This window comes from Rhincodon typus, chromosome 40 (genome assembly GCF_021869965.1).
Source record: "Rhincodon typus isolate 14 chromosome 40, sRhiTyp1.1, whole genome shotgun sequence".
In the NCBI taxonomy this organism is placed as follows: domain Eukaryota; kingdom Metazoa; phylum Chordata; class Chondrichthyes; order Orectolobiformes; family Rhincodontidae; genus Rhincodon; species Rhincodon typus.
The window spans coordinates 2276725-2304470 of record NC_063371.1 but is presented as its reverse complement, the minus strand read 5'-3'; the positions used below and the strand labels follow the sequence as shown (position 1 = coordinate 2304470).

Here is a 27746-nt window from a genome sequence, read left to right as displayed (position 1 = left end):
AGAATTTTTATTTCTCCCCTGCAGGTGACAGGACCTCTGGACACCAGCAATTTTGACATCTTCGCCGAGGAGACAGAAGAGGAACCTCCTGATGAGGAATCTGGATGGGATGTGGAGTTCTAGATTTAGACCACCACTGATGAAGCTGGAGAGAAGGATATGAACTAGCACAAAGCTCGAAGTGGGGGAACAACCTGTCAATTTTATGTAAATGAGAAACAGATTCTAATCCAGGCATTTGCTCAATGTAACGATGTAACAGGCTTAAGCAATTCAATTACGATAATTGTTGACATTAAACATGGACACTTCTCAACAAGTTAAGTGTTTAATGTGCTCCAGCAGTATCTGCTCCCTCTCCTTCTCCCTCCTCCTCTCTCCTCCCCACCTCTCCTCCCCCAGGCCTGTGGTGGTTGGCAGTAAGTGATTTGGCCTAGGAATTTCCTTCAACACAGTTACTGCTACTTACAAATTATGCATTCACTGATTCACTTTGCCTGAAGTCCAACTGGCAGTGCTGTAAAGACCCAGCAAACTCTGCATCAGCTTGACAACAACGATAAACTCAATGACATCTGTTTATTTTTCTCCTGATACAGCAAAGTGATTTAAAAATGGCAATTAATGTCTCTACCACATGCAGTCACACAGAAAAGAAATTAAATGTGGATTGTAATACATGATTTAAAGCTTGGTTTCGCAGGAAATAATTTTGGACACAACCTCCACGTAGTGTTACCTGGGAAACCAATCCAGTACTGCTACCTCCTAGCAAAAAACAGGCTGGCCATTCAGATCAAAATCAAATTTAAGGCCAAATATTCTCAAGGTTCTTCTGTGCCTGGTCCATGGAGGAGACGAGCAATTTATTCTCATCATTTTACATTTTAGCAGCCGACCCAAAAGGTGTTACCATTTGATCCTCAATGCTAAGCCTCAAGCTCAAAGCCCATGCCGACCTTGTGTCCCCCAGCGTGGAAATTCTTCCCGTCAATCAGTCCAGACAGTGTCAACTTCACACCTAAGCAAGAGAATGTTAAAAAGTGTTAGAGCAAGGTGGTCTGTTATAATGTAGATGTATATAAACTTCACGGAGCCTGTCACACAAGGAAACCACTGGAAACAATCTCACGCATGTTGTTCGAGATTCTTGGCCAGCAAACGGCACACTACAGGGAAAGACACAAGGTCCAACAAGCTGCACAGCCCGATGAACCCCAACCCACCCGTTGGACTGTTTTCCTCACATTATTTTCTGGCTAGGTTCCATAATAGGTTGATGCTAACTGTTAGCTACTTGCAAGCGCCACAACAGTAACTTTCCACTGGACAAGAGAGCAGGGTCAGGAAAATCACTTGCCCCTCCTACAAAGCAAGAAGACATTTGAGCTCAACTATGTTGCGATTACTATCTGCGCACTGGTATCTTAGCAACTCAGATCACCACAGTCTTAGCAGACCATTAGGGGTGCTCTTTTATTAGAGACAGAGATGACTGGTGGTGATTTAACCCGAGGGGCCACCATACCTCAGGCAATGAAACAGGTTGAAAAGGAGAGTCTCCCCCCACCCCAGCCACCTTAGTGATACTCCCGAGTGTCTAACAGAGCAATTCTCCAAGGGTATGGTTGCAAAGTACCGGATGGGAAAGCTGCAGGCCTGTCAGGGGCAAGACAAGTGCACAATCATCAAGCAACTTAATGAGAGTGCAATGTGACCGCAACAAAATAGAACCACAGTAGAGATCGGGTCTCAATAGTTGCATGTTTTAATACATCTGGAATCTAAGAGGCAGTTTCATACACACCTGGTCTGAGAGTATGAGTGTATCCCAATCCAATCAGGCTGGAATTATTCACTTTCGCCTTGAAGAGAACAAACAGAAGCATAAACCAACAGGTGAAAGGTCCCAGGCCTCTGTGACATTGACACATCTCTGCTTATCCCTCAACCCTCTGGTGGATGGCGAGTAACAAAATGACCTTTTTTGCTGCACTGACTCAGAAGTCCGTCAGAGCTGAGCATTCCATTCGCTGGAGTCCCAATTTTGCGACAGACTCTGTCTACAATGCTGAAGGGCAGTTCCTCGAAGCTCCAAACTGCATATCCTCACCAGCATGATGTCAGGAGCACCACTAGTTCACACCACAGCAGACAGACCATCTTTCGATGTCATGGATAGCAGTGCGCAACTCAAGTGAAGAGGTTGTGGTTTGAGCTCCACAGACCAATGGATGTTGTCTGGCCACAATCATGCTGAGTAACCACTGCCAAGGTGTCGAGATGCACACTGACAGTGAGACTGTATTCGCAAGATGCTCGGCAAGCTCACCTGAGTAACAACGGTCACTATATTTCAACAGAAGGTGAGCACACAAGTCAGAGGTACACATAAGCTTTTGCATCACAACCTCAGTTCGGGTTTCAGGCGTGTCTCCACACTACCAGCCCCTTCTGTCTATTCGTACAGTTACAGCCTCAGCTCCACATTGTCTGGACCTGTTTGGAAATATGCCAATCTTCATTTTATTTTTTACTATTCAACGTCCTGCGTTTACTGTCCTACGTCACATTTTACACATCCTGAATTAAGAATCCCTCTGGGATGGGCAACCAATGCTGGCCTAACCAGCAATGTCCTCATCCCATGAATAAATTTTAAAAAAAACACACAGTTTCATTCTTCACATTTCCCTTTTGCAAACTGTTCTAACTTGGAGTCGTTCAGGCTCATAATTTTACATCACTGTATCTCCTTTAGGAAACAGCTAATCACTTGGTCCCGTTTTGCCTCTGCTTTCCATGTAGCTCTGCTAACTATTTGCTAATTCCACTTGTCTCATGTCCCAGCACTCTACAGTTTCAATTAGACTTATCATTTTCTATCCTTTTTACGTGTAGGGATGGTTGACCAAAGCGTGATGCACAGTGGAATTGTTACTCACTGATACAAAGGTGTCACTGTCGATCTGGTACTTGGCAGCAATCCCGAAACGAGTATTGTTACTGCCAGCAGTCCATGCAAGGTTCACGGCAGTTTCCACTTTGTCATTCACTTTCTGGTAAATCGAGCCACCAAACTCAGCACCGTCATTACTGGGAGGGAAGTGAGAAAGTTACACTTAATTGGGTAGTGTAATTATTAACATTATAATCATTGTCAGTACTAGTGACCACTGAACGGGCCTTCCACAGATTCAATAATAAAGCAGGCTCCGACTATTAAATCACAATTAAAGACTTCCTATATCCAAACAACCCACTAAACTCAAGCACTGAAATATTGGTAGGATTAAATTATCAAGAGCGACTACAATATTCTCACTGGTAAGGAGCGAGTTGGGAAGTGAGGCACTCTTCAACAGCATAAGGTGTGGTTCAGTGGGTAGCATCCCATTTCAGTCAAGAGTTTCCACGTCTACAGCCCACCCCAGGTTTGAGTAGAAAACTCCACCGTCATGTTCCAGTGCAGTATGGAAGGAGTGCTGCACTGTCATAGGAGCTGACTGTCAGGGGAGACGTCTTTTCCAGTACATCGACAAGGAGATGCCAGTGTTGTGAACTGGATCACCGCACAATTACGTCCTGGCGACAAAAGACAGGCCAAATCCAACCCAGACAACTGCCATCCTATTAGTCAACTCTCAACCCCCAAAGTGTTAGGTCTTGTCAACATTGCTATCAAACATCACTTACGCAACCTGCTCAATGACAGTCATTCCTCAAGGTCCACTCTGCTCCATAACTCACAGCAATCTTGGTCCAAGCATAGTCAAAAAAGCTCAGGTAGATAAGTCAGGGTAACTGCCCTTGACGTCAAGACAGCAGGTGACTGAGTTGGAGTCAAAGGAGCCCAAAGGACTCCAACAGGATTCACAGGGAAATGTCTCCACTAGTTGGAGTCATACCTAGCCCAAAAGGTTCTGGGTCACCGAGCTTTACTCCTTTCAGGCCCAGGATCTCTGTACAGAAGTTCCTGAGGGTAGCACCCTAGGCACAACTTTTTTTGTTGCTTTATGAATTACCTTCCTTCAACACAACGTCAGAGATTGATCTGAACCGTGGCTACATGAGCACGACAGGGTCCCCAAAGCCTGTCCACCATCAACACGGGACAAGTCAGGAACGTTACAGAAGAAACACTCAAAAAGTTCAACAGTATTGACGGAGCAAAGCAGCCTATTTCATCAGCACCCGATCTAAAAACTTAGACTGATTGCCACGAACAGCAGAGTGTAGAACAAACAAGATACACCGCAACAACGCGCTCAGGCTCTTCAGATAGGACCTCCCACACCTCGGACCTCTACCACTTAGAAGGGCAAAGTCAGCAGATATACGGAAAGGCCACATATCACCATGACTTGGAAATACATGACCGCTCCTTCACTGTCACTGGGACATCCTCCCTCACGACAGATTACAATGGCTCAATAATACAACAAACTATCATGTCCTCAAAGCCACCGGGGATGGCCAATAAATGCTGGCCTAGCTAACAATACCCACTTCCCATGAATTAATAACTGATAAACCAAAGCTCTAAATGTTCAAGTGGATGCAAAACAAAATCCCACACCAGTAATTGAAAGAGGAGATAGGGAAATGATTCCTGGTCCCCGGGCAATAATTATCCCTTTACCACATTTCAAAAAACAGATTCTGATTAGATGACTATTGCAAACATACTGTCTGTCTCATTTCCAACTCAGCGATGTATTTCAACACCTGTGAAATACTTTGGGGTGACCAATAGTCATGAAAAGTGAGAGATTAGTGCAAGGGTTTGCCTTAAAATTGTAGCCATCTGTACTCTCTATGTACTTACACATGGGTATGCAGCTGGAAGTCCCCAGCCTTGTAGCCCAGAGAGAAGTTGTTCTGTACCAGCTTGGATTTGGCAGTGTCAAAGGCCATCTGGTGACCGACAAGCCAACCCTCATAGCCCAACACAGCCATGCTGTGGATGGTGGGGCCAGCGAAGTCAAAATCGACATCACAGCCCAAGTTCACATAGTCTCGTTTGTAGGCAGTCTTCAGCTTTCCACTCTTCTTACTGTGGGCAGACAAAAGTCACATCCATAACATTACTTACAACATCTGTGTTTAAGTCTGGAGCTGGGATTGTCCCCCAGCTCCGACATGTCTCTTCCCTGAAGTACAATGCCATAGATATTTCCACTATCTATCCCACGGAGGCCATTCATCACAGCTAGTCAGTGTCAGCTGGCTCTCCAACCAGGAAAGGCATCACGGTCCATTCCGAGCCCAACTCTTATCCCAATCTCCCACAAAATACTCTTGCGCGCAACGTCTATGGCACTGGACAGACACCTGTTAACATTTCACATCAACGACTGTGACAAGTCCCAGGATACAGCCACATGCCCCACTTCCACACTGACAGTTTCCTTCAGCCACAAGCTCAGTGATGCCATGGACTGAACTTCTGACCACTGATGAGAAGTCTTGGAATTATGTTCTCTCTGGCCGTGCTCCCCGCCATCGACCCTGCCAGAAAAACTAAAGAATATACTGCAGATCTTTTCCCTCCGTTCTGCCTATCTTCTAATTAAATTTAACAGGTTAACATGCAGCAGATCCTGAAGCTACAGTTTAATGTTACATGGTCTGCATTAAAAAGCTACTGGGATCAATTACTTCACATTAGCTATACCTCCAACTTTTCAGCCTCTTCACCCTAGTCCATTGAGGGCTAGGATAGTGAATACAAATCAAACATCTGCACTATCTCCATCTGTACTAACTGTGGAAACATTATTGGAGTTGATCATTTCTTGTTCATCTCTAACACCATCTATTTCCACTTCTGTGATATTGCTTGACTTCTTGACCTGTCACAGGTCAATCTATTATTAAAACTTCTACAGCCAACTATTCCATCATACATCCAACCGGCCTCCCATATTCTACCCTCTATAAACTTGAGGTCATCCAAATTTCTGCAGCTCATCATAACTCTCAAGCTCCAATTTCCGATCACCCGCCAGGCTCGATGACCTACACCGACTCACGGTCAAGTGACGCCTTCAACTAGAAACGTTAATGCTCCTTTACAAATCCGTACATGGCCTCTCCCTTCCACGTCTCTACAACTTCCTCCGAAATCTCCGCATAATCAAAATCTAGTCTTTTGGGCGTTCAATTTTTTTTTTTTTTTTAATTCATTCACAGGATGAGGGCATCATTGGCTAGGGCAGCATTTATTGCCCATCCCTAAATGCCCAGAGGGCAGTTAAGAGCCAGCCACATTGCTGTGGGTCTGGAGTCACATGTAGGCCCAGACCTGGTGAGGATGGCAGCTTCCTTCCCTAAAGGACATTAGTGAATAGATGGGTTTTTCCAACAATCGGCAATGGATTCACAGTCATCGTTAGACTCTTAATTCCAGATATTTATTGAATTCAAATTCCACCATCTACAATGATGGGATTCGAACCTGGGTCCCCAGAATAACACCTGGGTCTCTGGATTAACAGTTCAGCAATAATACCACTAGGCTATTGCCTCTCCGTCAGCATCAGATGTGCCTTCAATTGCCTGAGCCTCAAGTTATGGAATTCCCTCTTGGTGGGTCACTTTCCTCACTGAAGATACTCCTTAAAACCTACCCACTTAACCCAGCTATGGTCACTGGACCTAATAACCAGTCATTTGGCTCAGTGTCAAACTTTGCCTAAAAACGCTCGTGTCTATTGCTTTGAGTGTCTCATTATATTAAAAGGCGCTATATAAATACTAAAAGCATCATCCACAACTTGTCATTGCCACACTTCGTTGGGCTCTCACATGCAATATCATCGTTGTTCACACCCTGTCACAAGCTCCACTCCATGTCTCACGTCTACCACTTTAAGAAAACATACACAAGCTCAGTGCCCCTTGCAGACAATACAATATTACTCACTGAGATTAGCCAGCTTGCACACATTACAGGTGGAATCATTAAGCAGTCTGCTCAAACCCTATCCCCGCCAAGGATGAACCAAAAATAAAAATGAAAACCTTACCCTGTATTTGGTACGAATGTCGTGTCAAAAGTCAGCTTGAGTCCTTTAGCAAGCTGCGAGAAAAATAAACAAAAGGGAAGTTAATTTTGTTTTATATGTTTTGTTTAACACTACCAAACAATCGCTACATGGATTTGGTGAGGTGAAACGTTTGTGTTGTGATAACAAAACATCTGAGCCATTTATTTAGGTAAATTCCCCAATTCATTGATCAGTGCTTGCTCAATAAACTGCACACTCAGCACCGTCTTGCGGGGACAAGCCTCAATTCAAAGGCCTAGGCACATTACCTAGACTGTTATTCAAGTGCAATACTGACAGAATGCAACACCACCAGTGGTGCTGTCTTTCAGATGGGATATTAAACCAAGGCCCACTGTGTCTGCCCAGATGGTCACACTTGATCACATGGCACTTCAAAGGGAGCAGAAAATTTCTCAGGGTGTTACCCTTCAACCTATATTTTCAAAAGCAGGTGATATGCTTATTTACCTTGTCGGCACTTACTGTGCAATACATCACCACGTTTCCTCCAACATCGAGTACACTTCAAAGTTATTCACTGGCTGTAATGAGGTCGTAAACAATTCTTGGAAGTTAGTTCTTCACTGCTTAAAATCCCAGGCCCAACTGAATATTAAAATGTTCTCATACCTTCCCAACATTAACATTACAACAATGGGACTGTAATATCCTCAGTAACATCAGATCCAGGTTCCCGCCAGACCTCATAAAAAAGCAACACGGCACAGCTTGTACACCCAGCTCTTCTGTAGTGTTTTACAACATCGTACCATCAGTAAGCATCAGACAATGAACACAAGTATGGTTCCAGGCTGTCCTAACACTGGAGTTGTTGCAGTGCCAGGCAAAGAGTTCCAAGCATTGAGCAGTAGAAATCACACTGCAAAAGCAACAGCATTGTTCTGCAGCAACACAGTGAATGTCATCCAGCTCTCCAGGAGTGATGCACAGCTTAGGTACAGAGTCCAACTTCTGCCCACGAGACAAATAACAGTAACACTCTCTCTTACCCTACCCCATGTTACAATTAAGCATCGCCTTGGGTGAGATACATTAGACATCCATCCTACTTTTTCTGTTTCAGTCGTATGCAGAAGAGAATTGTAACAGTGTTGATTTCTCCATTTCTTCACACAAAATCTCTGTAGGGCTTGGGATTTCTACCCAGATTTTAAGCTACAAAGGGTAAAGTAGGTTTTGATTTGGACAGTCGTAGCCACCAAGGGACAGCACCTAATTCACTTGCAGATGACAGTCCCATAAATGAGAGTTACATCTCAAACTGCAGGCAGGCCCTGGGTTACAAATGGATGAGTCAATTTGTTCGCGAGTCAGAATACATTACCAGTACAGTACAAAATAGCCAATCGTCAAAACAAGCTAACATTCCCGTGAAGGATCTTGAAACTTAACATCAACACGGGATCAGACACTGCCTGTAAGTTCCAAAGTAAAACAGCAACACAACAATAAAAGCAGGCTATTACGAGCAATGTGAGTGGATAATTACTAAAATCCAGTCAGCAGTTACTGAGCCAATAAATGACTGTTATTTAAAGTGTCAACAATAGCTGTTAGAGTGTTCATCTAGTGTGAACAAATGCCTTCACACAGTGGAGGGAGTTTTCAATCAACGCCATTGCTGCAACCGAGTCTGTTCTTTTAAAATGGAATTAGACAGTTGAGTGAAGTGGACCTTTACAACAGTATCTGAACTGAGCGACAAAATAAGAGTAGACAGATTCCTCGTGTCTACTCAATACACAACATCTACGTTGTAAACACGTCAACAGGCAATTTTCAAGTTGGCATATATAGCGGAACATATCCTATGCAGAACTGCTCTGTTCCACATCACCAAGATTTAAAAAGACTGTCCATCATTCTCTTGAACCTACTGGCACTGTACCAAAATCGTTCCCACCCCAACAGGCTGCGTTAACATTATGACAACTCTATGCAGATATTCTCGTGGTCCCTCCCCAGTACCAGGTTGCAATACACATGCAGCACCTACCTGATCTTCGATGGTGATCTCACTGGCCAAAACATTATCAGTATTCCATTTTTCAGTGAAGGTAAGTCCATACTCTTTCAGCTTGTACTTGGTTTCCAGGCTGCCTGTAGCTTTGCCCGTGTCAGTATTTGAAGAGCCGGAGGTGGTAAACTCCTGTGAAAGTAAGCATGTGAAGAAGCACGATCAATCTTTCAAAGCTTTCTTCCCTTTGCCAGTGGCAGCAATACAAAGATAAAACATACCGAATATTGAAACAGCCTGTCTATATTCGTCCATATTTCGGTCGTTATATCACAAATTATTGAACTATAGATTATTCTATACCTCAACCCGACTTCAACGATACGACAGGAGTCAGCAAAATCACACGAAGTCAATATTCTTCAGAGGTGATGTAATCCAGATTTGCAAGTCAGACAATGGTGTGGGTTGTTTCCAATCAAAGGCACGTTCTGCTCTCTCTCTCTGCCGCCAACAACACTTACGAAAGATTTTACTGTTACTGGATTTTCTAGCTCACTTCACCCATTCTGAGGGATCCCTCAGGAAATCAAAGCACAGGACATGGAGGTATCTCCTTCCCCGATGGATTGCTTAACAGATCAATGTGGCCTAAAAATGTATCAGGAATCAAGCCAGGGCTGCCTGCAAAGTTCTCTCCACTTACTAACGCTAAAGGAGAGAGAGCAACAAATGAAAAATTGACAGTACTAAGCAACCACAGTACAAAACCATTGGATGATCTCCATGATAGCCTCCTACACCAGCTGCAGGTATAGCTCGATGCTCAACAACATCCTTTAGTGATACACCCAAGTGCTGTTCTTCACAAATAATTTTGATGTAATTGAGGTGCTTAACACAACGAAGAGATTTGATAGACTACGATTACCTCTTCTGTCAGTTTCCCATATTTGGTCTAAAGGAAGCTTATCCAGAAAATACTGCTCAGAGAGACCCTATTCTTTACTGATCCTCCACACTAAGATTGCAACTTTGACTACATGCAGCACAGACACTCATCTCTAAGTACGAGGCTTTGCAACTCTCAAAAAAGGTGACAGATTCTGCATAGACTACCAAACACCGTAGAAAATTAAGTTTAATTCTTTGGGATTATAACAGGAATCGTACGCTGCAGAGGGAGACAGGTCTTTACATCTGTACAGTACATGTTAATCGATACTCTAACACTGAAGCCAAAGTCCTGAATTACACCGTGAGTTTTGATTGGTTACCCAAGTTACTCAAAGTCAGCAGTAACAGCACAAAGCCAGAGTGTAGAGCAGCAGGTTGTATACATTGGCAATATTGCCTGCGATGTTCCGGTAAGTGAGTACAATACAGAGCAGCAAGATTAAACAAAGAGCTTGCACGGTGGCCTCAAATATAAGAACCACAATAACAGAATTCTCACAGCTACAATGAAAGGGAACAGCCCAGTGGGAAATTATACAGAGGTAAATGAGGGGAAACCAACTAATTTGTAATCTGGTACAGAGCATTCAATCCTGAATGAGGCAAACTGCAGCTCAACTAGACAGATCTGATTCAGTTTTCATACACTACTCCTAAAGGCAAGTGGGAGTTTTAAATGGCACACAACTCAGAATGAATAGAAGATGATCAAATCTCTACTAACAATGTGAAGATTTGGTCCTGTTACCCATCAACCCAGGGCTATCCTACCAATTCCTAGTGGCAAAAAACTGGAAAGAAAAGGACTGCAAACACACAAGTGGCGTAGACATTGTGCTTGTTCAACCAGGAGGACAGAGGAGCGGAATCATCAGAGTCAGCAGTTGGATTTAGTCAAGTTATCTTACCATCTGACGGAGCGATCCAGCACAAGGGGGTCAAGCAGCAGGACAGAGAAAGCAAAGAGGAAGGAAGTAGGTTAGATTCCAGCTGGCAAGGTCAGGTCTCTACACACATAGCGACAGACAAGATGCAGTACAACAGACATGAAACCAGAACTGAGGGCCATCAGTACAGTACTCAACTTTTAAACAAAGAAAGGGCTTTGCAAATATCAACACACTAATGGTCAGTGGCTTCCATTTGACCGGTCTGTTTATTCATCAGAGTACAGCCATCCCGTTTGTCAAAGCGTGCTTCTCATGTGTGAAGGAAACTTTAACGCGACAGAGAACTCAGAATGTTTTGATAAGTTAAAGGATAACCAAAGCAGGAATAAGCATTATTTTTTCGGAAAGGTATCTGCAGAATGACCGAATATTCAAGTCTGAACATATTGTTGTTGTTTCAATGAATAAAGCAAATTAATCCATATCGTGCCAATACAAGTAATGCACAAATATTAAAGCAGTCAGATAGAACTGAATCGTCTTTGACATCTCCGTACCTACATACAACTTAACATTATACTGTCTCAGCCTCACCTACAGCACACATAGTGTCCTCAGAGAACGGCAAATGGAATTTGGGCATTTATTGCAAAAGGAATGGAATACAATAGCAGTAGTACAACAGAAGACGGTGGAGACTTGGCCTTTGAATATACATGGGACAGTTGGGAAAGTGCGGTTAAGGCCGCAGTCTAGTCAGCCAGCATCTAACTGAATAGCAGCACTGACTCAAAGGGCCAAAGCAGGCTTATTCCTGTGCCTATTTCTTATGATCTTAACCACCCACACAGATCTTTTGCAATACTGTTCTCTGATCATCAAAAGAAATTATGACCTTCAGCAATGCTACCAGCCTGTAGAAGGGCCCTGTCTGCAAAACATGAAACATTAATAGAGTGCAGGCATGTTTTGTCTTGTTTCTCACGATCTGATAAAAACATTGTTGTCTGTTCCAATCTGGTGCGTTTCTGCTGCTCTCAATAACCTAGTCCACCACATCTGCCTCCCTGTAATTTTGAAAACTCACCACTCCACTCGATGATTTGGTCTTGAGTTCCAGCTTCACCAAACCAAACCCTAAGAAACGAAAATAAGAGTGTGTGTCGGAGCAAATCAGCATTGAGATCGATACGTCACAACTAATAAACCACAAGTAATACAAAATGCAAACCGCAGGAAACTCTGGGGATTAAAACTCACCTACAGTCTCGCACTTTCCAAGAAAGTCCAACAATGCTTGAAATACAAAACCAATCCTTTACTGACCTACACAGACAGTCGAGAGGTGGTCACAAGTGGCTGGGATTTGCAGCGAAAAGGAAGGTGTTGAGTGTCTCGGGTGATTCATTGTGTTTTTGCCAATGTAGTATATGACCAAAAAGTTCACTTAATCCTTGAATGATGTTGAACTCTCTTCTTGTTCTGACATTCTCATTGTATCCCTTCAACCTGTTGCCATCTGAAATGAGAACCCCATCCCGACCAGTAGTTAACCCAGTGTTATCCAGCTTCCCTTTTTCTCTTTCTCAGCCTCAAACAGTACCGCGCAGTATATTTCACGGTTTGAAGAATCCATATGCTACATTCAATTAGAATCCCAGGGACTAAGACACAGTGCATACAGCTTATGCTAAAGGACTACGCAGACAGCTACTGTTCAAACCCAAACGAGGATTCATCGAAGTTCTGCTCTCAGTCAACTCTGGGCGAAAGTACCTGTAGGGTTCCACTCAATTCTAAATCCGTGGCAGTTCTGAATCACTGCAGAGTACAGTGAAGCTGGAGATGACAGAATTCCTTGTCTGAACGAACTGCACAGTAACTCAGAAGGACTGGAAATTCAAATGTCACTCTTGGGAATGCTTTGCAAGTAGCCAAGTTACTATATCAGGAATAACTGCATCAGCACTACTGGCACTAACAGGAAAGAGTTATGAATTTCAACTGTCCCGCATGTTCATTACTAAGTGCAAAGCACTCGGTGACCGCTCCTGTTGTATATAAAGGCAGAGTTATTTTACGCAAATTAATCGTTTTGCCTGTATTCAATATGAACAATCAGGTCAAAAGTCACAAGTTGGCTTATGCAACGGTTGCACCGACATAGAAACAGAGGAGAGAGAACAACAAACCATGCAGAAGCAGTCCTCACCCTGCTTCCTTCCAAAGTCAGGAAGGAAACGGAGTTACTTCATTAGCTGAAAGGGCTTTCGAATGCAAAACGGACAGGAGCATGGTGTTTGATCTCCCTGCTCATACACTGAGCACGGGTGACACCGTGAAGACTGGCTGGCAAGAAGTGAACCAAGGATGCCAGTTAGGGACTTCACATAAAGAAGAGCGAGATCAATGCATTTCCCCAGATACTGAGAGCTATTGACTGTCCTCCTGATCGATTCAACAAAATGGACTCGGGGTCCCAGGACACAAACGGTTTCTCTTTGTTGGCGCTGCTAAAGCAAAGCAGACATAACAGGTTTCGCCATTTGCGAAATTAAATGGAACTATTTGTTAAAATGCTGCCTCTGACAAAAGGTGAGTTTAAATATCGTAAATTGGACGCAATGTAGTGCGATTGTCAATCGGTTACATGTCGCCATTCAGCCCACTGTGTCTGCAGCAGCTCTTCGGAAAAGGTGCCAGCATCAGGGACTGAGTAATTTCAGTAAGAACTTGCAAGGGTTTAGGCTGATAAGGGAGTCGGCCTCTGCTAAAGCAAATACCTAGACAGAATCTGTCATAGTCACAGTCATACAGCACGGAACAGACCTTTCGATCCAACTCGTCCGTGCCGACCAGGTTTCCCAAACTAAATTACTCCCACTTGCCTGCAATTGGGCCATATCCCTCCAAACATTTCCTATTCACGTACTTGTCCAAATGTCTTTAAAATGTTGTGACTGTACTTGCCTGTTCCAAAACGAACCACCCATCATGTGAAAGAGAGGCTCCTCAGGTCCCTTTTAAATCCTTCTCTGCTCACCTTGAAAATATGCCTATGGGTTTGAGCATCCCCACCCTAGGGTAAGGACACCTACCATTCACCTTATCTATGCTTTTATATCTATGGTAAAAAGGTCACCCCTCAACCTCATACGGTCCAGTGAAAAAAGTCCCAGCCTATCCAGCCTCTCCCTATAACTGAGACCCTCCAGTCCCAATTGATGGATTGTTGAGCATTACTGACGTAAAGGCACAAACAACACAATGCCGGCTAAAATTTCCAAAATTTTGTGATTTGGATAGAAAATACATGCTTTGTTTTTGAGAGGGGCTATTGTCAAACATGGCTGATGAGAGGTTTTCAATAACACGTAGAAAAAGGGGATTCTCATATTCTGGCAACCAGAACACACAACAAACCCTGAGACTGACGCAGGGTCCCACCTTTTCCATTCACTCACGCTCTTTTCTTACCCAGCCCGACTGCAGAAGCCTGCAAATAGGCAGGTTACAAAGCGGTTAAAGGTATAGCCAATGTAGTCTAATGTAAGATGCACAATACTGTACACTTCTAAACACAAACATGCCAGATGGGAGAATAATTCATATGGAGGACAGTTCATATTGAAATCCCACCACCAGCCCTCAACAAAGGGATCTCTCGGTCCTCACAAGCCAGTTATTAAAAAAGTCAACAAGGTGAATGATTCATCAAGGTCAGGTGACTGCTAAGTGCTGTTTGGTTCTCGTTTGTTATACTACAGTCCACGATGGCACTCATTTCAATACATTAAACTTGCAGAAATTTAACAAATGGATGAATTCTGGGTAATCCAAGATGGAGGATGGGAAAAATTGTGGCTGTAAGAACTGCTCATTTCTTGAAGTATTTTTAGTGTTGGAGCGGATTTCCTTGAATTCTAGGAGCAGTAATTACTGTATTATAAGCTGTTGCATTTTTTTTACCCAAACCTCCAAAACAAAGATGGAACAACAGCACTTTAAAAAGGAGGAAGGGAGACAAAGGCAGTGACCACACGGGAAGTGATTCAAATGGACAAAGAAACCTACACTGCTGTTTGATCCAGCAGTAACCTGCACAGCTGCTTTGCGGTTTGGTTTCAAGTATCCCTGGACATCAGACTTCATTCTAAGAAAAAATAAACAAACAGCGAAATTTACAGCTGACCTCGGAGAAACCTATGTGGGGAAGCTCACAGCAGGGGAGCAGTTAAGTGGTTAGTTTTAAAGTGTAACTTGATTGTTTTTTGTTTGTAAATCTACAATCGTGAATACAGTGGGTTCTTTTCTGATTACATATTTTTATTCAGATCTCTCTCTTGATTAAACTTTAAAAATACTAAAATGTAGGGACTAAGTTAGCCTGCAGCAGTGTTTTTGGAGCAGTAAGACTGCTGTTTTCATAGAATCATAGAATCCCTACAGTGTGCAAACTGGCCCTTCGGTCCAACACATCCACACCGACCATCAGAGCATCCCACCCAGAGCCATCCCCCTATAATCCACCTAATCTACACGCCCTTGAACACCAGGGGCAATTTAGCATGGCCAATCCACCAGCCTGCATATCTTTGGACTGTGGGAGGAAACCGGAGCACCCAGAAGAAACCCACGCTGACACGGGGAAAACGTGCAAACTCCACACAGATAGTTGCCCGAGGGTGGAATCGAACCCGGGTTTCCAGCGCTGTGAGGCAACAATGCTAACCACTGAGCCACCGTGTCGCCCCTATTTTCTGGGTCTAGAGATTGTCAAGGTGCAAAGATGGTCTTCAGTACAGTGATGTGCACTTCCTGTCGGATGTGGGAGATAAGGAAGTTTCCATGCTGCTGACGATTATGTCTGAAGGAAATGTATTTGGTTGTGAATCCTATCAGATCGCATGGATCGGCTGAAGCGGCAGTTAGAGGCAACGAGGAGTTTACAGGAGATAGGGGGTGTGCTGGATGAAAGTTGCAGAGAGGGAGATAAACCGAAGACAGTCAAGTAGATGGGTGACCTCCAGCAAAGGTTGGTCAGGGAGGCAGGTAGTGCAGAAGTCTGCGGCTATCTACATCTTAAAGTCGAACGCTGTTACGGAAAATGTAGGGGTTGGTGGACTCTCAGTGGAATGTAGCGCTGACAGCCAGCTTTCTGGTACCGATACGGGCTCTAATGTAACGATAGGTATGCCAGTTTCTGTTAGGATGAAGGGCAAGGCTGGTAGGTATTGGGAATGCTGGATGACGAGAGAAATTTAGGTTTTGGGTTAAGAATCAGAAGGAAGCATGTGTCGGGTATAGACTGCAGAGATCGAGTGAATCCCTTGACGAGTATATGGGCAGTCGGAGTACAATCCACAGAATCCCCACAGTGTGGAAACAGGCCCTTCGGCCCAACAAGTCTACACCGACCTTCAGAGTATCCGACCCGGACCCATCCCCCTACAACCCACCTAATCTACACATCCCTGAACAATATGGGTAATTTTTTTTTTTAAAGCATGGCCAATCCACCTAGCCTGCACATTTTTGGACTGTGGGAGGAAACCGGAGCACCCGGAGGAAACCCACGCAGACACGGGGAGAATCTGCAAACTCCACGCAGACAGCCACCCGAGGGTGGTATCGAACCCGGGTCCCTAGTGCTATGAGGCAGCAGTGCTAGCCACTGAGCCACCGTGCCACCCCACTTAAGAGGAAAATCAGGAGGGCAAAAAGGGGACATGAGATAGCTTTGGCAATTAGGGTAAAGGAGAACCCAAAGACATTCTACAAACAAGGACAAAAAGGTAACTAGGGAGAGAAAAGGGCCCCTGAAAGATCAGCAAGGCCGCAACATCTGGAACCGCAGGAGATGGGGGAGTTACTAAATGAATATTTTGCATCAGTGTTTTCTGTTGAGAAGGATATGGAAGGTACAGAACGTGGAGAAATAAATAGCAACATCTTAAAAAAATGTCTGTATTGTAGAGGAGGTGGTGCTGAACATCCTCAAACACATAAAGGTGGATAAATTCCCGGGACCTGATGAGGTGTACCCTAGAACTCTGTGAGAAGCTGTGGGCAAATTATTGGAAAGGACTCTGAGAGACAGGATTGATGATCACTTGGAAAGGCACAGTTTGATTCGTGAGGGGTAGATCACGCCTCACAAACCGTACTGAATTCTTTGAAGAGGTGACCAAACATGTGGATGAAGATAGAGCAGTGGATGTGGTATACATGGATTTAAGTAAGGCGTTTGATAAGGTTCCCCATGGTAGGCTCGTGCAGAAGGTAAGGAGGCATGGGATAGGGGGAAATGTGGCAGATTGGATTCAGAATTGGCTGATCCTTAGAAGACAAAGGGTGGTAGTGGATGGAAAATATTCAACATGGTGCTCAGTTACGAGTGGTGTACCACAAGGATCTGTCCTGGGTCCTCTTCTATTTGTGATTTTTGTAAATGGTTTGGAGGAAGGAGTGAAAGGGTGGATTAGTAAGTTCGCGGGCAATACGAAGGTGGGTCAAGTTGTGGATAGTGCGGAGGGCTGTTCTAGGTTACAAAGGGACATTGATAGGATGCAGAGCTGGGCTGAGAAGTGGCAGATGGAGTTTAACCCTGAAAAGTGAGGTGATTCATTTTGGAAGGACAGACTCGAAAGCAGAATACAGGGTTAACGGAAAGATCCTTGGCAGTGTGGAGGAGCAGAGGGATCTTGGGGTTCATGTCCACAGGTCCCTGAAAGCTGCCACCCAGGTGGATAGAGTTGTTAAGAAGGCGTACGGTTTGTTAGCTTTAATTAATAGAGTGATGGAGTTCAAGAGCCGTGAAGTTATGCTCCAGCTATACAAAAGCCTGGTTCGGCCACGTCTGGAGTATTGTGTCCAGTTCTGGTCGCCTCATTACAGGAAAGATGCGGAAGCGTTGGAAAAGGAGCAGAGATTTACCAGGATGTTGCCTGGAATGGAGGGAAGGTCTTATGAGAAAAGGTTGAGAGAGCTGGGGCTTTTCTCTTTAGAACGACAAAGGACGAGAGGTGACTCGACAGAGGTGTACAAAATGATCAGAGGTATACAAAATGATCAGAGGTATAGATAGAGTGGACAGCCAGAGACTTTTTCCTAGGGTGGAGGTAGCTATTACGAGGGGGCATTGTTTTACAGTGAGTGGAGGCAGATATAGGGGAGACGTCAGAGGTAGGTTCCATACTCAGAGAGTGGTTGGGACGTGGAATGCATTGCCGGAGAGGGTAATGGAGTCGGCCTCATTAGGGGCATTTAAGCGGCTATTAGATAGGCATATGGATGATAGTATAAGGTAGGGGTGGAGGTTAGATAGACCTTAGGATTAGGATAAAAGTTCGGCACAACATCGTGGGCCGAAGGGCCTGTATTGTGCTGTACTGTTCTATGTTCTAATAAGGTTTACATGTATTTGGAAAGGCAAGGACTGATTAGAGACATTCAACATGGCTCTATGTGGGAAATCGTGTCTCACTAAATTGAGTTTTCTGAAGAAGTAACAAAGAGGATTGACAAGGGCATAACAGTGGCTGTAATCTACATGGACTGCAGTAAGGCATTTGACAAGGTTCCTCATGGTAGACTGATTAGCAAGGTTAGATCACACAGAACAAGGGGAGAACTAAGTATTTGGATACAGAACAGGCTCAAACATAGAAGGCAGGGGGTGGTGGTGGAGGATTGCTTTTCAGACCGAAGACCTGTGACCAGCAGTGTGCCACAAGAATCGGTGCTGGGTCCGCTGCTTTTCACCATTTATATAAATGATTTGGATGTGAACGTAGGAGGTATGGTTAGTAACTTTGAAGATGACACTAAAATTGGAGGAGTGGTGGACAGCGAAGAAGGTTACCTCAGATTACGACAGGATCTTGATCAGATGGGCCATTGAACTGAGGAGTGGCAGATGGAGTTTAATTTAGATAAACGTGAGGTGCTGCAATTTGGAAAGGCAAATCAGGGCTGGACTTGTGGTCCTGGGAACTATTGCTGAACAATGAAACTTTGTAGTGCAGGTTCACAGTTCCTTGAAAATGGAGTTGCAGGTAGATAGGATAATGAAGAAAGCATTTGGTAGACTTGCCTTTACTGGTCAGTGCTTTGAGTATGGGAGTTGGGAGGTCATATTGCAGCTGTACAGGACATTGGTTAGGCCACTTTTGGAATACTGTGTGCAGTTCTGGTCTCCACGCTATAGGAGGGATGTTGTGAAACTTGAAAGGGTTCAGAAAAAATTTTATGAGGCTATAGCCAGGGTTGGAGGGTTGGAGGGTTGGAGCTAAAGGGAGAGGCTGAATATACTGGGGCTATTTTCCGGGAGCATCAGAGGCTGTGGGGTGACCTTGTAGACGTTATAAAATCACAAAGGGAAAGGATAGGGTGAATGGGCAAGCTCTTTTTCCTGGGCTGTGGGAGTCCAAAACTAGAGGGCATAGGTTTAAGGTGAGAGAGGGCAAAGAAGTAAAAGGGACCTAGGGGGCAATTTTTTCACACAGAGGGTGGCGCATGTATGGAATACAAAGAACAAAGAAGATTACAGCACAGGAACAGGCCCTTCGGCCCTCCAAGCTTGCGCCGAAAGAGCTGCCAGAGGAAATGGTGGAGGCTGGTACAGTTACATTTAAAAGGCACCTGAATGGGTACATGAATAGGAGGGTTTAGAGGGATGCGGCCAAATGGGACTAGATTTATTTAGGATATCAGGTCAGCATGGACAAGTTGGACTGAAAGGTCTGTTTCTGCGATGTATGACTCTAGGAATCATTTCAGCCTCCACAGTAACGGGAAGTCATGAGTTCAAGGTGGATTCACAGTAGATATTAGATAGACTTAGTGGATTATCCAGCTGAGACACAATATTAGAATAGAAATCAGCATGAGACATGGAAGACAATTCTTCCCTCTCAAATGGGAATCCAAAGGAAGGGTAAAAATCTTAATTTTTGATCTAAGCAGAGACCAAATCAAAGAGTGTGTTCTCCTTAGGTGTTGAAAGGGAGCAAGACGTTTACCCAGAAAGCAACAGCATTATCGACATTGGAGCAAGAAACAAGGGACTGATCAACGTACCAAACTGAACGGGATTGAACAGCCAACTCCTGTTGCATCACAAAGCAAGCTTATGAATGAATCTGGCCGCAGTTCGTGAACCCTTTTTCTGGGTTACAATGGAGGGAGCAGAGCAGCGCAGCATGTTATTTTGCATGGTTTCAGATGCACTGTCTCAGAACCAAGGAACATGAGCAGCTGATCACTAAACTCAGAAATCTGAGTATCAATAATAATTTGAAGTTCAAGAGCCAACAAGCACTGTGAACACTACAGAAAACACATACACAGCCACTTTCGGGAGTCATTGAAAATCAAGTGATATTCCCACCGCTTATCCCCTCCCTAACTCCCCACCTACACTCACCTTTACTGGCTCCATCCCCGCCTCTTCGACCTGTTTGTTTCCTCTCCACCTATCCTCTCCTCTATCCATCTTCTTTCCGCCTCCCACTCTCTCCCTATTTATTTCAGAACCCCCCTCCCCTCCCCCTTTTCTGATGAAGGGTCTAGGCCCGAAACGTCAGCCTTTCTGCTCCTATGATGCTGCTTGGCCTGCTGTGTTCATCCAGCCCTGCACCTCGTTGTCTCGGATTCTCCAGCATCTGCAGTTCCTACTATCTCATATTCCCACTGCGTTCCTTTCCAGACCATATCAGATCGCAATTGCTCTCTGCTTCTATTGCTGGGTGGGTAACTGTCACTGGTGCTCAGACGTAGAAAGGTTTCCAGGCAACAAACGTAACAATTTATTTACTTCAGCATTTAGCTGAGGTATACCTGAAAGGATTCTTGGGATACAAGAGGGGTATTTTACCCCATTTTTCATTCATGTTCAGGTGCTAGGTATTCTTATTAAGGAGTCAGCATCCTTTATTATATGAGAGATTTCAGAGACAAGTTCATATATTGCAAGAATGCAAATTACATTTCTTTTTCAGATGAAATCAGCTGCCAGATTCTCATATCATGACTACACCCATCATTTCGCAACGTCACATTTATCTAACTAACGCATGATTCTGAGAGGAGTTTCTATAGAATTCAGAGAGGAAGAAAGGCTGCTCACCATATCCTTTCGTGAAGAGGTCCCGACTGGACTTCCCCAAGTCTGCATATGACGGTGGCACAGACATTCTGCCTTTGGAAAGGAGACAAATCATTAGGCACCAACACAAAATTACTACAACTTCAATTCTTACTGCAGGAAGCACAACACGAAGCCAGGGTTTTGCTCATGTTTATGTCATGGTAAAATTTCAGAATACAAAGATCAACAGACAGCTGCCCGATGACTTGCAAACCTCAGTGCTTCAAGTGACATATGTCACACATCTTTCTCAATATTACTACCAGACTCAGAGAGTCTGGTACACTGACACCAATGCATCTTAATAAGATCCAACACACTATGACAATGTAACTTAATGGCACAATTTGCAGCAAATAATGAAATTTCTCCCCCTGCAGCATTAAGAGACCTCAACCAAATAGAATACTGTTATGTAATACACTTCTTTGGGTCAGTTAAGCTGCCTCCTCCACTCCAACACCACTCACTGATCTGTGCCAATGTTACACAACACTAGTAGCCTCAAGGGTGACAATGTATCGTTTACAGATCGCCACCTTGCAGTAGAGTAATCTGACACACATACAACCCCCCCAGCGCTGGGCAAATATCACAGCAATGTGCCTACAAAGACCCAATTAAATCTTTAAGCATCTCATACTGATCAGTAAAGAGCCAAATTCTAACATTTCAAAGGAGACCAACCCGAGCAATACACACTGAAAAATGTTAAGATTCTCACAAGTTAAAGTAAACTCTCAAATTCAGGCGAGACAATTTGCTCCTAATAACTCACCGAGCTAGTTCTCCGCCATCTCTGAGCAGTATCCTGGTCTACCCAATGTTTCTTTATAACTCTCACCAAATACAATATTGATGAATTGGCAAGAGATGATTATATTTGTTAAGGGTTTTGTTAAATTGAGCTTCAACTAGACTACAGACAGCACACATTGCTTTTACTACAAAGTCTGCATGAGTAACGCTGGGTGCAAAATCTCTTCACTCAGCCAAGTCCTGCATTCTAGCAGTAGGATTTAACAAGAAGATAGGTACTACAGTCTCTACAAAGTTCATTTGAACAAAACCTAAAACAGCACAGACACCGCAGTGTTTCTTATGCATCTAGGTCTATAGGACACACTGTAGTCGCTCAGCCAGCGTTAGCAGGTCAAGGAGGTAATCTGGTGGCAGATTGAGGTAGACAATAGGCTGTTTCCACCAGTTCAATTCCAGTGCTGACTGACGGTGATACTTAACTGTCTGCTACCTCCGAGTTCAAGGTTAGAGGAGATTAGGCAACAGTTTGGTAATGGCACTACAACATAAAAATTCCACAACACTAGCAAATATTGCTCTGAAACGCCACAGGATGGTACCTCAATGAACTTGCCTCCGAGACAACCTGTAGTCAAGTGTGTGACATTATTTCATTGTATTGGGAGTGTTTGATGGCTGTCAGTGAAGAGAGAGTGTTTCCCTGTGCTGTATTTGCCCTGGGACTCTGATTGGAGGGTGTGTAAGTGGCATTTTGCTGCAGCTAACTCAGGATGTTCACAGACTGCGGAATGTGTGATGCAGGGAAAACTGTTTTCAATTAGCATGATTAGGTGCAGGTATTGGCCATCTAACATAGAAACTGTCCACTCCTCTGAGCTAGGGGGTCTGGGTTCAAGTCCCACCTGCTCCATAGGAGCATACAGGAACAACATCCCTGAACAATCTAGTTAGACAATATCTAGAAAGTGCCCAGTTTGCACTCATAAATCATGGCAGATGCCGATGATTAACTTTGAGCCAGAGAAGGCGTCATGGGGGCAGGTTTGGGTCAATGTCCAAAGGACAAGCCGGAGCGCGTCCTTCAGCAGCGAGTACAGACAGCTCAGCCTAGCCCCCGCATTGTGAAAAAGGTATGCATATTATAATCCTCTGCCTTGACAAGGTCACCTTTTTGTCCATCCAACTTCTCTTGGAAACTGCAAGCAGAGGTGGGGGGATGGGGTGGGGCTTCAATTGGGTGGAAGGTATTTGAAGGGGGCGGGGTGCAGGTGGAGAACTCCTCCACCCCCAAATTTGGAGGTCAATCCCTCCCTCCCTCAATGCTCCGTGTGGAGCGGGCGGCGGGACAACACCCAGCCCCGGGGTGGGGGCCTTGGGCAAGGCCTTGGCTCGCACGCAGGCTCCCGGACCCCAAGGCCAAGCACACCCTCTTTCTCTATCTCTCTCATCAGCAGCAGCAGCAGCAGCACCGCCGCCGCCCGCCTCCACGGGCGGCCCTGTTCTCCCGTTACCTGCAGCCTCGATACCTCCTGCTGATCAAAACCGAGCGGACCGCTGCCAGCGAGAGGGTAACGTGAAGGAGAGAACGGGTCTCACTGCGCCTGCCTGCTGAGGCTTGGCGCCGCGCAAGCGTCCCAGGCAGCCCGCCCGCCTGTACTGCCCCCTCTGGCCGGAGGCTATGATCCAGGACACACTCCACAAGCTTTTCCAAAGCGCTGGCTCATCGTTCCAGCTCACACTGCGTCCACCCGCCTTGGTTAACCTGACGCAACTTATAGAATCATACAACCCTACACAGTGTGGAAGCAAGCCATTCGACCCATCGAGTCTACACCGACCCTCCGAAGAGCATCCTACCCAGGCCTACCCCATTCCTGCGTTTCCCATGGCTCATCCACCCAAAACTACACACTCCTGGACCAACAGGGGCAATTTCGCATGGCCAATCCACCCTTACTTGCACATCTTTGGATGTTAATCTTTTCTGATATTGAAGGAGAGGGCCTTAAATGATTTATTCTCTGCTCTACACATTAATGGATCGAATAGATTAGGTGAAAACTTGAATTGTCATAAAGACACTGGCAGATCATACTAACTCACACTCCATCCACCTCCCCCTCCACCCCCTTGATAACCTGATTTTACCGCTTCCTACCTTCCAGCCTGCCCCACATCAACACAGTAGCTCTGCAGTGACCACCACCTACAACTCCATCACATCACAATTGTTCCCTCACACTCACCAGCTCAAAATTCTTGAATTCCCTTCCTAACAGCGCAGTGGATGTACCTGCACTACATGGAGAGCAGTGATTCAAGAATGTAAAGAAGAAAAGTTGCTCCTGTTAGCTGATAGGACAAGAACAAGGGCAGGAGAAGCATTTTTTTAATGCAGTTTGTGTTTCTACTTATGAACGTGGTCTAAACCAAGATGATGAATCCTATTGGCACAAACAAGGATAGACCGGGGCAGTGGGACTGGTGAGGAACCGACTGTCCCGTTCCTGTGCCATAATGACTGACGCGTCAAGGTTGTCACCAACACCTAAGAATAGGTGCGAACGGTGACCTTGGCAAAGGTGCAGGAACTGATATTTAAATTTAAAAATTTGTGATGGTATTAAAGTAACAAAATGCATTTTCTTAATTGTGGAAATCATTTCCCATTGTGGTAAAAGAACTTTCGCTGTTCAGTATCAATTAGAATGGTGACCAGTAACTATAACACCATGACACTTAGGAGCAGAAGTAGGCCATTCAGCCCATCAAGTCTGCTCTGCCGTTCAATATGATCATGGCTGATCTGATAATCGTCAACTCCACTGTCCCGCCTTTTCCCCATAACCCTGATTCCCTTACCGATTAAAATCTGTCTATCTTAGCCTTGCATGAACTTCAAGAAACAGCCTCGACAGCCCTCTGCAGTAAAGAATTCCACAGATTCAGAATCCTCTGTGAAAAGAAATTCCAACTCATCTTAAATATGTGACCCCTTATGCTGCGATTTGGCCCTCTGGATCTAGACTCTCCCACAAGGGGAAATAACCTTTCCACATCAACCCTGTCAATTCCTCTAATAATCTTGTCCGGTTTCACTAATTTTAACTCTGATTCTTTTATATTCCAATGAGTACGGGCCGAGTCTTATCAACATATCCTCAAGACAGTCCCTCAAGTATCAGCCTTGTGAACATTCCCTAGACTGCCTTCAACACCAATATATTTTTCCTTAGATAAGGGGTCCAAAACTGTTCATGTTATTCCAGCTATGGTCCGACCAGTGCCTTGTATAGTTTTAGCTAACCCTCTCTATTTTTATATTTCATTTCCTTTGAGATAAAGGGCAACATTCGACCAAACTTCCTGATTAGCCGCTAAACTTGGATGCTAGCTTTTCATGATTCTTTGACAATGATCACAAATCCCTCTGTGCTGTAGCTTTCTGCACTCTTTCTCCATTTAAATAATATTCAGTTCCCTTGTTCTTCCTGCCAAAATGCATAATCTCACAGTTCCCCACATCGTATTCCATCTCCAAGTTTTGGCCCACTTACGTAACCTGTCTATATCCCTCTACAGATGCTTTGTGCTATCCTCACCACTTGCTCACCCACATATTTTCGTGTCATCTGCAAACTTGGCAAAAGTGCATTCACTTTACTGACCCAGGTCATTGACATACATCATAAATAACTGTGGCATCAGCACAAACTCCTGTGGCACACCAATAGTTCCATGTTACCAGTCTGAAATGCCCTCATCCCAAGTCTTTGACTTCTATTTAGTTAGCCGATCTTCCATCTGTGCCAATATATGACTTCCAACGCCATAAGCTCTTTTTTTTTAAGTAACCTTATGTGTGGCACCTTATCAAACACCTTCTGAAACTCCAAGTATATTACATCCTCTACTTCCCCTTTATCTATCCTGCTTGTAACCTCCTCAAATAATCCTAATAACATTGACAGACATGATATCACCTCCATAAAGTCATGCTGACTCTGTTTAATTAGATTATGCATTTCTAAATCGTCTGCTATTACATCTTTTATAATAGGATGCTACCAGGGTTGAGGGTTGGAGCTATAGGGAGAGGCTGAATAGACTGGGGCTATTTTCCCTACAGCATCAGAGGCTGAGGGGTGAGAGGGCAAAGAAATAAAAGGGACCTAAGGGGCATCTTTTTCACACAGAGGGTGGTGCACGTATGGAATGAGCTGCCAGAGGAAGTAGTAGAGGCTGGTATAATTACAACATTTAAAAGGCACCTGGATGGATATATGGATAGCAACGGTTTAAGAGGGATATGGTCCAAATGCTGGCAAATGGGACTAGATTAATTGAGGATGACTGGTTGGCATGGACAAGTCAGACTGAAGGGTCTGTTTCCGTGCTCTATATCTCTATGACTCTATGACTCTCTTTTCCCTATAACAGATCCTAAGCTAACTATTCTGTTGTTATCTGTTTTTATTTCCTTCCCTTTTTAAGTAACAAAAGGTGTTACATTGGCAGTTTTCCAATCGTCTGAGACTTGTCCAGATTCTACGGATTCTGGGAAGATTACTACCAGTGTATCCACTGTCCCTGTAGCTGCTTACTTTAATCTCCTAGAATGCAATCTATCAGGCCCAGAGGTCATATGGTCTTTGGCCCCATCAGTTTCCCGAGCACATTTTCTCCAATGGTAGTTATTATGTTTTTACGGCTGAAAATCACTCCACCGAATAAAAAAACACCAAATGTAGCAGACAATGTTGAGTTTGGTTGGCTCTCCGAGCTGGTTTGTTGTTCCGCAGACGTTTCGTTACCGTGCTTGGTAACATCCTCAGTGCAGCCTCTCATGAAGCGTCGGTGTGAAGCCAGGCGGGAAAACACACCGACGCTTCATCAGAGGCTGCACTGAGGATGTTACCAAGCACGGTAACGAAATGTCTGCGGAACAACAAACCAGCTCGGCGAGCCAACCAACCTCAACACCCACAACCCGAGCTACAAATCTACTCCAAAACCTTAGAGTAGCAGACAATATTTAACAGGACTCTACATCAGCAAGCTGGTACTAATTCACACATAACTGTTAATCTCACTGAAGTCATGCTTGACATATTGGAACTCTGCCTCACCGAAAATGTTATTTTCAATGGCAAGTCCAAAGCAAGATAATGTTGCACAACAAATTACTAAGGACAAATTTGCAATAAGTATTTTGACACGGAATGTTGTGGGGAAGATTGTTTTATTGGTTAAGTTACAATCTACACTCCTGTCGCTTGAACCTTGCTGACAAAGAATTACTTATTTTGTGATAAAGAAAGAGAAAATGCTGAAAATACCTAACAGGTCAGGTAGCCTCTGAGGAGAGAGAAACAGAGTTAAAAACACCTGGATTTAGACGAGTAAGGAGGTCATGAAAGGGGAGAAGATAGGCTACATAGTGTAATCGCAGTTGAGAAGGCGAGGATAAGGGGGTTGGGTTCAATGTACAATTTAGAGCCAAACCTTTCAGGAAAATAAGTTTGGAATTCACCTGTAAAGGGCAATTGATGCGCTATCATTTGCCAATCTCAGATTTGAGGTTTTAACTTTATTGTTGCCAAAGGTACAATTACAGCAATATGCAGTTAGATCACAGATCAGTATTCAGATGATTGGACAAACAGGGGATGAACAGTCTCCTCCTCATCCTAAGTTCCAAGACAGCAACTGTTCAACTGAAATTGCAAATCCAGATTGTCAAATTCAAAAAAAGGTCAAATGCCTTGAGGGTTTCATAAATAAGGACATGGAGTACAAGAGGGAAGAAGTTATTCTATAATGATGCAAAGAATTATTATTGTACAGTTAGCACACACAGCAGGAACTTGCCCTTCTCAACTCATATCATTCTGTCCGTGACAACATCAGAAAAATGTCAAGTTCCAAAAATATACTGATGACATTTCCACCTC

General features: G+C 44.3%; 3 protein-coding genes across 4 annotated transcripts in view; 2 read left to right on the top strand and 1 right to left on the bottom strand.

Annotated features, from left to right (window-relative positions):
- LOC109927508 (cGMP-dependent protein kinase 1-like) overlaps nucleotides 1-517 on the top strand; it is a 69944-nt gene extending 69427 nt beyond the window's left edge. The window contains exon 17 of the mRNA XM_048618486.1: nucleotides 25-517. Within this exon, the coding sequence (XP_048474443.1) occupies nucleotides 25-123 (99 nt within the window). The 3' untranslated portion in view covers nucleotides 124-517. The remainder of the gene's footprint in view (nucleotides 1-24) is intronic.
- A 43-nt stretch (nucleotides 518-560) lies between these two features.
- Nucleotides 561-23437, bottom strand: vdac3 (voltage-dependent anion channel 3). Of its 2 annotated transcripts, none has more exons than XM_048618712.1 (9): nucleotides 23304-23437; nucleotides 21010-21081; nucleotides 11968-12017; nucleotides 9073-9225; nucleotides 7032-7084; nucleotides 4829-5056; nucleotides 2946-3096; nucleotides 1808-1865; nucleotides 561-1021 (listed from the first exon to the last, which is right to left on the bottom strand). In XM_048618712.1, exons 2-9 carry the CDS (start codon nucleotides 21074-21076, stop codon nucleotides 930-932), a joined length of 852 nt encoding a protein of 283 aa, XP_048474669.1. In that variant the 5' UTR covers nucleotides 21077-21081; nucleotides 23304-23437; the 3' UTR covers nucleotides 561-929. The 2 variants fall into 2 exon arrangements, with proteins under 2 accessions (XP_048474669.1, XP_048474670.1); XM_048618713.1 differs by having other exon boundaries at nucleotides 21010-21077; nucleotides 23304-23434.
- The window catches only part of LOC109927973 (dickkopf-related protein 4), a 45033-nt gene continuing 40110 nt past the window's right edge, over nucleotides 22824-27746 (top strand). The window contains exon 1 of the mRNA XM_048618485.1: nucleotides 22824-22922. Within this exon, the coding sequence (XP_048474442.1) occupies nucleotides 22824-22922 (99 nt within the window). The remainder of the gene's footprint in view (nucleotides 22923-27746) is intronic.

Excerpts from the sequence above, each read along its gene's own strand:
- vdac3 (XM_048618712.1), bottom strand. The coding sequence starts at position 21,076 with ATGTCTGTGCCACCGTCATATGCAGACTTGGGGAAGTCCAGTCGGGAC. Across the intron at positions 12,018-21,009 it reads CCTCTTCACGAAAGGATATG|GGTTTGGTTTGGTGAAGCTG; the intron begins GTGAGCAGCCTT and ends TTCGTTTCTTAG. Across the intron at positions 7,085-9,072 it reads AGATCACCATCGAAGATCAG|CTTGCTAAAGGACTCAAGCT; the intron begins GTAGGTGCTGCA and ends TTTTTCTCGCAG.